At 44.8% G+C, this 13505-nt stretch overlaps 1 protein-coding gene across 1 annotated transcript in view; it reads left to right on the forward strand.

Annotated features, from left to right (window-relative positions):
- Positions 1–974: 974 nt before the first annotated feature.
- GALNT12 (polypeptide N-acetylgalactosaminyltransferase 12) overlaps positions 975–13505 on the forward strand; it is a 34673-nt gene continuing 22142 nt past the window's right edge. The window contains exons 1-2 of the mRNA XM_005905995.3: positions 975–1401; positions 11445–11614. Coding sequence (XP_005906057.2) covers positions 1037–1401; positions 11445–11614 — 535 coding nt within the window. The 5' untranslated portion in view covers positions 975–1036. The remainder of the gene's footprint in view (positions 1402–11444; positions 11615–13505) is intronic.

Here is a 13505-nt window from a genome sequence, read left to right on the forward strand (position 1 = left end):
TAGGACACGATGGGCGACTAAGCACACAACAGCACAAAGGTCAGAGGAGATAATGGCAGTGAAATTTGTAGCGCCCTGCACAGCGCATCGAAGAAGGCAATGGCAAACCACTCCAGCACTCTTGCCTGGAATATCGCATGGACGGAGGAGCCTGGTAGGCTGCAATCCATGGGGTTGCGAAGAGTCGGACATGACTGAGCGACTTCACTTTCACTTTTAACTTTCATGCATTGGAGAAGGAAATGGCAACCCATTCCAGTGTTCTTGCCTGGAGAATCCCAGGGACGGCAGAGCCTGGTGGGCTGCCGTCTATGGGGTCGCACAGAGTCGGACACGACTGAAGCGACTTAGCTGCAGCAGCAGCAGCAGCACGCCGGCTAGCTGAGACGCGGACCTTCCTCGCCGAACTGTGGGCTTTAATAAAAAGGTATAGACTTAGTTCAGCTCCTGGCACGTCGTAAGTACTCCGTAAGTGTTGGGCTGAGACGCGGACCTTCCTCGCCGAACTGTGGGCTTTATTAAAAAGGTATAGACTCAGTTCAGCTCCTGGCACGTCGTAAGTACTCCGTTAAGTGTTGGGTGAATACGCTGTGCTGCTGCTGCTGCTAAGTCGCTTCAGTCGTGTCCGACTCTGTGCGACCCCATAGACGGCAGCCCAACAGGCTCCCCCGTCCCTGGGATTCTCCAGGCAAGAACACTGGAGTGGGTTGCCATTTCCTTCTCCAATGCGTGAAAGGGAAAAGTGAAAGGGAAGTCGCTCGGTCGTGTCCGGCTCTTCGCGACCCCATGAACTGCAGCCTTCCAGGCTCCTCCGTCCATGGGATTTTCCAGGCAAGAGTACTGGAGTAGGGTGCCATTGCCTTCTCCGAGGGGACCCTGCAAATATTCGCCCCCTCTGCAGGAGGGCTGGGCGGGAAGGGGGCGGGGCGCAGGTGGGGCGGGGAGGGGGCGGGGCGGCGCGGTGGTTCCGGGATCCGGGTCTCGGGCTGCGCTGCCGCCTGGGGCGCGCCGGGCGCTGGCCGCAGCTGGCGGGCGCATGTTGGGGCGTGCGGCGCGGAGACGCTGCCCGCGAGGGCTGCGGCGCGGCCGGGAGGCGCTGCTGGCACTGTTGGCGTTGCTAGCACTGGCCGGGCTGGCCTCGGTGCTGCGGGCGCGGCGCGGGGCCGGGGCGGCCGAGCCTGGACTCCGACGCACCCAGCGCTCCGGGCGGCGCGACCCGGTCCTGCCGCGGCCGCCGGTGCCCGAGGACGCTCTGGGCGCCCACGGCGAGGCAGTGCGGCTGCAGTTGCAGGGCGAGGAGCTGCGGCTGCAGGAGGAGAGCGTGCGGCTACACCAGATCAACATCTACCTCAGCGACCGCATCTCGCTGCACCGCCGCCTGCCCGAGCGCTGGAACCCTCTGTGAGTCCGCAGGTGGCGGGAGGAGCATCGCCCGCTGAGTCTCCGCGTCTCAGTTTCCGCGGCGGTGAAGTGACGGGGTGGGACACGGCTCTCCAAAGACCTGGGGATCTCGTGTCTTGTTGACTCACTCGCAAGTGGGCAGTGAAAGTGTTCACAGGGGGCTGGGAGTGAAGAAAGTTTTAAAAGTGTTAGTCGCTCAGTCGTACCCGAGTCTTTGCCACCCCAAGGACCGCAGCCCATCAGGCTTCTCTGTCTATGGGATTTACCAGGCAAGGATACTGGAGTGGTTTGCCATTTCCTTTTCCAGGGGATCTTCCCGACCCAGGGATCGAACCCCGGTCTTCTGGACTGCAGACAGATTCTCTACCGACTGAGCTACCAGGAAAGTTTTTAAAAGTGACCAAAAAATAAAAATAAAAAAAAATCTCGGAAACCGACAAATCTGCAGACAGGTTTAGTATGAGACCCTTAGGGCGCCCTTCTTGGGTTGTAAGGGACCCCCAACCCCCAGTCTAATTCCTCCTGAAATCTTCTACTCTGGCTAAACTAAGGACCCGTGGGTTTCAGACAGGCTTCACTCACTTACCTGTGTGGGCCAGGGCCCATAAATGAACCAGGAGTGAAGGGAGCCCCGGGCAGGTGAGGTGAAAGGTCAGGGCAGCAAGAAGGGCAGGTCAGAAGCAGCAAGCCTCCTTCCCCCTCTCTGGGAGCTGGATTCCTCAGCTTTGCAAGGAAGACAGGGAGGAGCAGCTGGTGGGAAGGGGTCCTTCTGGCACTGGTTCAGCCTAGCTTGCTCCTGTGGGTGACACAGCTGTGGGACCTGTGTGGTCAGAGGCCTCATTCCTGTTGGAGCTGTTGGCTGGAGGGGTTGTGCCCAGGGCTTAGTTAGGAAGGGAACAGACTGGCGGGTGGAGCCTGGCCTATCACCTTTGCTCTTTTGGCAGGGGTCTTTCAGGTCCCTGCTGGAGTCCCCTCCTGAAAGACTTGGTGGGAAAGAGGGCTCAGAGAGGAGATTCTGGGAGAAGCCAGTGGGACAGCTGCTGTGTGCACCAGGCACCACCCTTCCCTGCTCCTTGTCCTTCCTGCTTACAGGTGTGGAAATAGGCTTAGGTCAGATGACTCACTCAAGGGCCCAGAGCTGGAAAGTGACTAACTGGGCTTGGGGGACGTGGCCCTCCTGGCCCCTTGGGCACTGTGCTGATTGGGATTTTAGGGAACTGCCCTGTGGATTCTTGGCCAGAGAGAGCATGGATGTCTGCAGGGAGAGACCCAGCTCTGCAGCCATCGGAAAGTGTAAATGGTTAGCACCTCACTGTCTCCACTGCTTTTCAGGATCTACTTGTGTCTAGCCTATGCTTTTACCTTAGGCATCTTCAATGTTTATCTTTTTGAGTAGAGCTTTGTTTGTTAGGGTTGGTAGCAGTTCCTCCCCTTCAACCAAATGGTTAAACACATGTTTATCTCCTTGAAACTCCAGGGGTACTCACTGAGGAGGCAAGGTCTAGGGGAAGCTTTCAGGTCAGACTCAGGGTTCAGACCCAGTTCCTATGAGATAAAACCCTGGCTCTTTTGCTCATCAGCTCTGTGATGTTGGGCAAGTTATCTGGCCTCTCTGAGCCTCAGCTTCCCAATCTACAAAATAAGGGATGAGTAGAAACACAAGCTAGGAGTTGATGAAACACCTGATACCTGGGAGCGCACTGTGTACTCGGTTCTTATTTGTACTGCCAACAGTACCCTCAGGAGGGTGCTATTAACAGTCATCCAGGGAGTGGTCATAAAGTTTTTCTTTTCCAGGTTCTGACTTCCTTTATCATTGGAGGTTGTGAAATCTCTTTGAAACATTGTGGGGTTTATGGTATCCCGTCTCCATGGTGACACAGCTGCCCTGTGTCCTGTCAGGATTTGCTTATAGATCCTGCTGTTGCTTTGACCCTGGGAAGTTAATCCAAACCCAGCATGATAAGGAATGTGAAGGCCTCTTGCCTTTTAATTCCTGCAGCAAAGCCTGTTGGGTTATTCTTGCCTAGCTGGAAAGGTGAGCTCTATCTGTGTTAGTCTCAGCCCAGCCAGGCCTTCTGATATAACTGAGGTGTAGCCAGTAGTGTCAGGGCCTTTCATGAAGACTCACTTGTTTATTCCATACAGGCTTGGAGGACCTGATAAGGTCTTGAGATTTTAGCTTTAGAAACTGGAGTAGCAGCTTAGGAGTTCAGTCAGGGTCATGGAGGGTTGGAACTATAATTAGTAACAAGCAGAGGTGTGGTTAGGATCCTTGAAAGTCATAGCAGAAATGGCCCTGAGGGAGCATCCAGTCTTATTAGAGAGGATAATCTGTGCCCCCAAAGTAACACACAGATCTGTAGCAGAGTCAATCTAGAACTGAGGTCTTTTATTCCCTCCTCCCTTTCAAGATGGAGGCAGTTATTTATCCATTAATTTTAATTACCAAAACAGTACATGTTCACTCTAGAAAATTTTTCATATACAGGGAAGCGAAAATGAAAAATCATCCATTAACGTACCACCCTGAGGAGAACCACTGTTAACATTTTGCTGTGTATCCTTCTAGACTTTTAGGTATACAAAATAGATTTTGAAAAAGATATATATGGGTGTGTGAGTGAGAACATATTCAGACATGAGTAAATACAAGGCCCACACACATTTTTAACCAACAGGGGATAAACCTGTTATCATAGGCAAAGAGTTAGGAGCTACCATGGGACTGTTTGGCTTGGTTCTTCTGGTGTCTGCAAGCCTTGATAGCTGCTAGAGACACTTGGAAATATCGACTCTAATTCCTTGAGATTTGACGTAGACCCCTGCCCTTCTGCAAGGCTCATTATTCACACGCCAGTGGATTAGGTAACAGCTTTTATTTATTTATTTTTAGTTATAGCACTGAATCGAGGAGGAAAAGGAGGAGGAGGAGGATGACAGAACGTCTTTGCATGGTAATTTAGAAAGTATAGGGTTTGAAAAACTCTTTCACAAATACTGTCATATTTGAGCCTGGCAAAGAGAGGGAATTTTCACTCTGAGATGGTGACAGGCCAAAGTGGGGAATCAGGTAGCTAGGTTTGTGGCCTTGGGAAACTGAACAGTTATGTAAGGGACCCCAGAAAAATTAGGAAGAGTTTTGAGTTGGGCCGAGGCTGGGGCTGATGTGTAACTAGGGTTGAAAACTGAGAGCCTGTGAATTTCTCACTCCAAAGAGGAAGGATGGGTGTTTTTGAGGGTGTGGGAGAATACCAGAATTAGATAAAATGGGGATTGATAACAAGTTAAATGCAGCTGAGACTAGTGGTGAAATCACATCCAGTTTACAAAATAGATGGTGGCTAATAATGTACCAATACTTGGAGAAAGTTTCAGTTTTCATTGATCAGTTCTTGAGATAATCATCTTCTGTCATTCTCATTTGCATTCCGACCTGTTATTTTAGCAGGCTAGAAAGTTGGAGTGACGACACCCTTGGGGCTATGCAGTTCCACCGCACACGTATGGGGATGCCACGCGTGTGAATGTCAGCTGTTCTCTGCCATCGCTGACGAGTTGTGAACCACTGGTTAGAAAAGTGTGTAAATAATACACACAGGTTTTTGCATTTCTCGAATGTTTTGCCCTGGTTTTAGCCTCATTAGTGCTATAGTTGCAGGTGTGTGTCTGAGTTTAAGGACTAGGACTTGGGTGCTAGGATGGCAAAGAGTTTCTACATAGCTCCAAGCAGATAATTCAGCAAAAGGTAATGTTTGTGTCTTGCAGGGAGGTGGTTGGGATTTCTCTTTTTGCGAGAGATAGCCTGCTTGTCTGTTCTCTTAACAACATTACCTTTGGAAAAACATATCACACATGGGGTGGAGCTTATTAGACTTGTTTCTCTGCTTTCCCAGTAAAGTTGTAAACTGAGGCTGTTTTACTGGGTCTTATTAGACCCATCTTGTGGTTGTCAGTATGGTTCCATTCTTTGAATCAGTACTTTAAGCCTATAGAACAGGTTCTTTTTAGTTAGAAGTTTCATGATGCCTTCTCCTATCCTTTCACTTCTTCTGTGACCTTAGATTTTAGGCATGTCTCTAATCAACATGTTGCTGGATTTTGTGTTGTCACTGAAAAAAAAAATCCAGACTGACAATCTTTAACTAAATATTTATGTCCATTTATACTTACTGTGCTTACTGAAACCTTAGTGTTTGATTATGCCATCTTATTTATGCTTTCTGTTTATTATGCTTTTTCTATGTTTTTTTTTCTTTTTTTATAATGCTTTTTTGAATTGACAGAGGTTTTCCTCCCCTTCTGCTTCTATTTTTCTGACTCTACTGATTTGACAATTATCTCTTTCCAATCTTTAGTGGTAAATTTGAAAGTTCAACATCCATTTATAATAAAAACCCTCCAGAAAGCAGGCATAGAGGGAACATACCTCAACATAATAAAAGCCATATATGATAAATCTACAGCAAACATTATCCTCAATGGTGAAAAATTGAAAGCATTTCCCCTAAAGTCAGGACCAAGACAAGGATGCCCACTCTCACCACTACTATTCAACATAGTTTTGGCATTTTTGGCCACAGCAATCAGAGCAGAAAAAGAAAGAAAAGGACTCCAGATTGGAAAAGAAGAAGTAAAACTCTCACTGTTTGCATATGACATGATTCTCTACATAGAAAACCCTAAAGATGTCACCAGAAAATTACTAGAGCTAGTTAATGAATACAATAAAGTTGCAGGATATAAAATTAACACACAGAAATCTCTTGCATTCCTATACACTAACATTGACAAGACAGAAAGAGAAATTAAGGAAACAATTCCATTCACCATTGCAACAAAAAGAATAAAATACTTAGGAATAAATCTACCTAAAGAAACAAAAGACCTATATATAGAAAACTATAAAACACTGATGAAGGAAATCAAAGATGACACAAATAGATGGAAAAATATACCATGTTCATGGATTGGAAGAATCAACATAGTGAAAATGAGTATACTACCCAAAGCAATCTATAAATTCAGTGCAATCCCTATCAAGCTACCAATGGTATTTTTCAGAGAATTAGAACAAATAATTTCACAATTTGTATGGAATTACAAAAAGCCTCGAATAGCCAAAGCAACCTTGAGAAAGAAGAATGGAACTGGAGAAATCAACCTGCCTGACTTCAGGCTATACTACATAGCAACAGTCACCAAGACAGTATGGTACTGGCACAAAGACAGAAACATAGATCAATGAAACAAAATGGAAAGCCCAGAGATAAGTCCATGTACCTACGGATACCTTATCTTTGACAAAGGAGGCAAGAATATACAATGGGGAAAAGACGACCTCTTTAACAAGTGGTGCTGGGAAAACTGGTCAACCACTTTAAAAGAATGAAACTAGAACACTTTCTAACACCATACACAAAAATAAACTCAAAATGGATTAAAGATCTAAATGTAAGACCAGAAACCGTAAAACTCCTAGAGGAAAACATAGGCAAGACACTCTCTGACATAAATCACAGCAGGATCCTCTATGACTCACCTCCCAGAGTAATGGAAATAAAAGCAAAAATAAACAAATGGGACCTAATTAAACTTAAAAGCTTTTGCACAATGAAGGAAACTATAAGCAAGGTGAAAAGACAGCCTTCAGAATGGGAGAAAATAATAGCAAACGAAACAACTGGCAAAGAATTAATCTCAAAAATATACAAGCAGCTCCTGCAGCTCAATTCCAGAAAAATAAGCGACCCAATCAAAAAATGGGCCAAAGAACTAAATAGACATTTCTCCAAAGAAGACATACAGATGGCTAACACATGAAAAGATACTCAACATCACTTATTATCAGAGAAATGCAAATCAAAACCACCATGAGGTACCATCTCATGCCAGTCAGAATGGCTGCTATCAAAAAGTCTACAAACAATAAATGCTGAAGAGAGTGCAGAGAAAAAGGAACTCTCTTACACTGTTGGTGGGAATGCAAACTAGTACAGCGGCTATGGAGAACAGTGTGGAAATTGCTTAAAAAGCTGGAAATAGAACTGCCATATGACCCAGCAATCCCACTGCTGGGCATACACATCGAGGAAGCCAGAATTGAAAGAGACATATATACCCCAATGTTCATCGCAGCACTGTTTACAATAGCCAGGACATGGAAGCAACCTAGATGTCCATCGGCAGACGAATGGATAAGAAAGCTGTGGTACATATACACAATGGAGTATTATTCAGCTATTAAAAAGAATGCATTTGAATCAGTTCTAATGAGGTGAATGAAACTGGAGCCTATTATACAGAGTGAAGTAAGTCAGAAAGAAAAACACCAATACAGTATATTTAATGCATATATATGGAATTGAGAAAGATGGTAACGATGACTCTATATGCAAGACAGTAAAAGAGACACAGATATAAAAAACAGACTGTTGGACTCTGTGGGAGAAGGCGAGGGTGGGATAATTTGAGAGAATAGCATTGAAACATGTATATATGTGAAATAGATCACCAGTCCAGGTTCGATGCATGAGGCAGGGTGCTCAGGGCTGGTGCGCTGGGATGACCCTGAGAGATGGGATAGGGAGGGTCAGGATGGGGAATACATGTACAACCATGGCTTGATTCATGTGAATGTATGACAAAACCACCATAATACTGTAAAGTAATTAGCCTTCAATTAAAATTTTAAAAAATTAAAAATTGAAAAAACAACAACAAAAAGAAAGTATATATTTATATATTCAACTCAAAAAGGTCTAAATTAATCAGTGGATCTTGGAATGCTTTAACATTGATCACTTTCTTTCCCAGTTTGTATGTCATTTTATTCCAGTATTTTAATTCTGTCTTGCTTTTTAAATCAATACATTAAACATTTTTTTTAATGCAATATTTGTTTACATTTATCCACAAGTTTATTTTTTCTTCTCATCATTCTTTCCTGAATGGTGGTCTTTGTATCTTGGAGATCTTTCTGGAATTCTTTTCTTCTTCCTGAAATATATCATGTATTTCTTGCTGTAAGCAAAGTTATTGTTTTAAACATTCAGTTTTACTTATCTGAAAATGTTTTCTTTTTTTGTTCTTGTTCTTGAAAAATAGGTTAGGTATTTAATTCCATGTTGATAGTTTGGCATTTGAAGATAGTATTCCACTGTCCCCTGGCTTGCTCCATCACTGTGAGATGTCTATCTATACTGAGTTAATTTTCCTGTCATTTTTGTTTCTTTGTCCTTCGTTTGAGGTTCTCTTATTTATTTAATCATAAGAAGCATACTTATTCATGCTCTGTGTCTGCTACTTCTAATATCCAGGTATATATATATTTTCTTGTTGTTCCTGGACTCTGAGGACTTCTTTTGTTTTCTGTAAGCTGATCCATACATTTAAAAGTTTTTTAAAAGTATTTTATCAAGAATTTTTTGAGTGTCCTTTACTACGTGTGAAAGTGTTAGTCGCTCAGTCGTGTCTGACTGTTTTTCGACCCCATGGACTGTATCCACCAGGCTCCTCTGTTCATGGAATTCTCTAGTCAGGAAAACTGGAGTGAGTAGCCATTTCCTTCTCCAGGGGATTTTCTTGACCCAGTGATCAAATCTGGGCAGAGCCACCATCTGAGCCACCAGAAAAGCCTGATCTTTGATACTGCCATGAGTGGAAGTCCTAAAGAAAGTGAAAGAATGAAAGTGAAAGTCACTCAGTCATGTCTGACTCTTTGCAACCCCATGGACTGTAGCCTGTCAGGCTCCTCTGTCCATGAGGATTCTCCAGGCAAGAATACCGGAGTGGGTTGCCGTTCCCTTCTCCAGGAGAATCTTCCCAAACCAGGATTCAAACCCACATCTCACGCATTGCAGGCAGATTCTTTATCATCTGAGCTACCAGGAAAGCTCATGGAAGTCCTATATTCACTTAAAAAAAAAACAAAAAACTTTCTCTTTTACATAGGGTTCTTTTGATTAGACTGACTAAGTCAGTTCAGACTGACTTAAACATAAAAGAAAATATATTGACTTCTATGACAGAAAGATCTAGGATTTGAACTGGATTCAGATTATTCTGGGCCCTGGATATAGGGACTCAACTTATGTCATCAGGAAAATGTTGATTGGCCGGACCTGGGACATGTAACCTTCCCAAAGAGGGATGTGTATATTTGTGTATGTATCCATATGTGTGTATATGTCCAGCCCTGCACAAAACATACAGCTTGAGAGTCCAGGAGGCATGGTTCCTGAAAGGGAAATCAAAGTACAGTAAGGTGAAGAAAGGAGAAAGCATTCTGGGCCAATAAAACACACCTGTGTCCACTGTGACCTTCTTGGCCTGTTCTCCAAAGGAGGTAAATTTTCATTGTGTTAAAGATGTTTATGTGATAACCTAAATATAAACATAAAAGATCAGGAGGTGTTTGCCACACCCATTTACTCATAACCATAAAATACATAGACATATATTATACTGGTGGAGATTATGGTATCCTCATCCAGAAGGGTTTTTATGAAGATTATAAAGAAGATTATAAGGAATAATGTTTGTGGAATGTTTAGCACACTGCCTATCATATAGTAAACACTCAATAAATATTACTATTATTACTAGATACAGTGCAAAGCATGCAGAAAATACAGAGTAAAACACAACTCTGCCCCTGCCTTCACAAAGCATATGGATTATACCAGAAAGTTAAGGCAAAGATGGCTTACTATGATTTCATAGTAAATTTGGTTCTGAACTCTCTTTGTCTTTCCAGAAGTAGAACCCTGAGTGATACATGTCTGCCTTTGTCTAATTGAACAATACACAGCTTTTTATTGCCCAGAAAAAGAGGGAAATGTTTTTCCTGGATACAAATTTAGAGATGTTCAGGAGGATATATTGAAATTCATGAAGGAGAATGCATTTAAAGGATGTTTTGTCTTTTTTTTTTAAATTGAAATATAGTTGATTTACAGTGTTGCATTAATTTCTAGTATACATCAAAATGATTTAGTTATTCTTTTCCATTTTGGTTTATTACAGGATATTGAATACAGTTCCCTGTGCTATATAGTAAGACCTTGTTGTTAATCTCCTTTGTTTATAGTAGTTTGTATTTGCTAATCCCAAACTCCGAATTTATTCCTCCCTCTCCTGCTTTCCCGTGGGGTAGCCATAAGTTTGTTTTCTCTGTCTGTGAGTCTGTTTGTGTTTTGTAAATATGTTCATTTGTGTCATATTTTAGATTCCACATATAAGTGTTTCTCTGGTAATAGTACCTACCTTCTGAGACTATGGAGGCCATGAAATGATTTAATACACAGCTAGTGCTTAATTATGTCTGGATTTAGCATACCTCTGAGTAGTAGACAGGTTGCATAGAAAAGCTGCCATAGCCCACTAGAAGCATCAGAAAGAACTAATTGCTTGTACTACATGAAAAAAATGTATTTTTCTGAAACCTAAAGACTTTTTAAATCTTTAAAACAAAGAAAAGCTAACATTTAGTTCCACATGTGCACAGATCCAAAGAGAAATGGTGGAAATAATGACAGTGAGGTTTTCCAAATGAAATTTATTCAATTTAAAGAAAGGGTGAACATATTCAACAAAGACTTTAAAAATGGTCCACATCAAAAAGGCCTTTAAAAAAAAGAAATAAAGGATGCAGTCTGAGCAGAGGTCCAGCCGTGGGGTTGGAAAGGCGTGGACAGATGGGAGAGGTAGGTGTTAGGCAGGGAGAATTGACAGTACCCTCTCCTTTCTGAGTCTGCTGAGTTTGAATGTTGCATAAATCTGAAAATCGCTTTAAAGTTTAGAAACAGCATCCTGCAGGTCAAGCTCATTAGGTATCATTTTAGAACCTTTTAAAGAATCTGCTGGGATTCCTACTGGATCATGGGTGACTGGAAGATCCCAGCAGGTTATTTACCATTCCCCAGAGGGAGGCCCTGAGACCATGACCTGTGTTCCATTCACTCCAAACCCAGCACCAGCCTGGGCCTGGTATACAAGTCACCAGTAGGGTCTTAATTCCTGAAATTGTGTTGTATTTACAGGTGCAAAGAGAAGAAATATAATTACGATGAATTGCCCACAACATCTGTCGTCATAGCGTTTTATAATGAAGCCTGGTCAACTCTCCTTCGGACGGTTTACAGTGTCCTCGAGACATCCCCAGACACCCTGCTAGAAGAAGTTATCCTTGTAGATGACTACAGTGATCGAGGTGAGCCCCTGACTTGGGCCCTTGGAGGAGCCTGCCCTTTGGTGACTGTGCCTGTGAGGCGGGTGTGACATGGGTGCATAGAACAGGCCGGGGAAGATGGGCTTCCTGTGTCTCCCTGTGCCTGGCCCCTGCCCTCAGGGAGCTCAGAGCTGGGTAGGGGGATGCAGACATGATGGCAGAGTGCTCTACCACTCAGTGCTATAGGAGGCAGAGAGGGAGCACTCACCCACCTGGGTGCTCAGGAGCAGGTGGTTGACCATAGTCTTGAAGGCTGGGCAGTTTGTGGACTGCAAATGAGGAGGGAGGGCGTTTCAAGTGGAGGCCACAGGATATGGAAAGCCTTAGAGTTGCAGTGCTGTGTGGACTGTGTAGGATCTGCAAGTAGTTCAGGAAGGACAGAGAGCTGGCTGCTGCAGGCAGGAACAGGAAGAGGGTGCAGGACTTATACGCAAGCCTGAGGAGTTGGGGCTTTGTCCTGAGGGAGAGATCAAGGCAGAATTTCAAGCAAGAGACCCGTCTGCTCTTTGGGGAAACCCTCTGGACTGGAGTGTGGAGAATGGGGTACTGGGAAGCTCTGCAGGGAGATGAGGGGGCCATGGAGGTGACCAGGTTGGAGGGATGGGGAGGGCAGGCAGGTGGGAGGAGGATATTCAGGAGGCAACATCTACAGGCCTGGCTAAGCTGTGAGGAGGACACTCGGGCTTCCGGCCTGGGTCTCCGGGTAAGTGGTGGTGCCCTCCTTAAACTGGAAAAACCACAGGGCTTTGGCCTTGAAGATACTGACTTTGAGGTGAAATAGAAAAGGGGCAGTCCAGACAGAAGAACTGAAGCCAGGGCGAGACATTCCATTGAAAGGATGGTCGGTGTTCCTGCAGGCCTGACCGGTGACCTGGGATCCAGCAATTCACATGCAGTCCGAGGCTGGCCCTTTATTATTCAGGAAGCTTTTTTTTGAGCGTTTGCTGGGTGCTGGGGATTCCGTGGGACACAAGATAAATCCCTGCCCTCATAAAACTCACATTCCAGAGCTGTGGATTGAGATGGTCAGTAAACACATGAAGAACATAACACATGCATCACATAATAAAACATATATATATATATATATATATATCACACGTACATCACATAATACAATATACAGCATACCATAATAGAACATGATACTATACTACAGCATGAGTAGAAAGTGCCCTGAAAGAATAATGGGAATAGGAGAACACCTAGAGCGTGGGGACCAGGACTACTCTATCTGATGGAAATCAGGGAGACCTCTTTAAAGCCAAAAGCTGCAAACTCCAGGGACAGTGAAGGACAGGGAAGCCTGGTGTGCTGCAGTTCATGGGGTTGCAAAGAGTCGAACACGACTGAATAACCACAACAGTATGAATAAGGAGGCAGCCCAGTGAGGGTCTGGGCAGGGGGGCCAGGCTGGGAGCAGCAGGTGCAGAAGCTAAAACAAGCAGCCATTCTCAGGGTCAGACCACCAGCCAGTGGAGGGTGACCTGGGGGTTGGGATTGTGGGGTGGATGGGGCCAGGTCAGGTGGGGCTTCGGAGGACAATAGAAGGAATTTAGCTTAAATAGGAGCCTGCAGGGAGCTGCCTGAGGGCTGTTGGGAGAGCTGTAAGGTTGCTAGGTCTTGGGGAGACTCTGTGCTGCCCTGTTGAGACAGGCTGACTGATGCTGGGGGTTGGGGAGCAGGGATGGGGGGTGAGGATAAATGGAGGATATGTGTAGGGGCTGCTGTGGCCTTGCCCGGCTGGGGTTAGTGGTATCAGTTAAGCAGTAGTCAGATAAGCTTAAGTGAGGGGAAATGTCAGGGCCTTACCACAGGGAGAGCTGTGGGTGTGGTGCTGAGCCTGTTTCCGACCCAGTCACCAACCTCTGGG

The sequence above is a fragment of the Bos mutus genome, chromosome 8 (assembly GCF_027580195.1).
Source record: "Bos mutus isolate GX-2022 chromosome 8, NWIPB_WYAK_1.1, whole genome shotgun sequence".
Taxonomy (NCBI): domain Eukaryota; kingdom Metazoa; phylum Chordata; class Mammalia; order Artiodactyla; family Bovidae; genus Bos; species Bos mutus.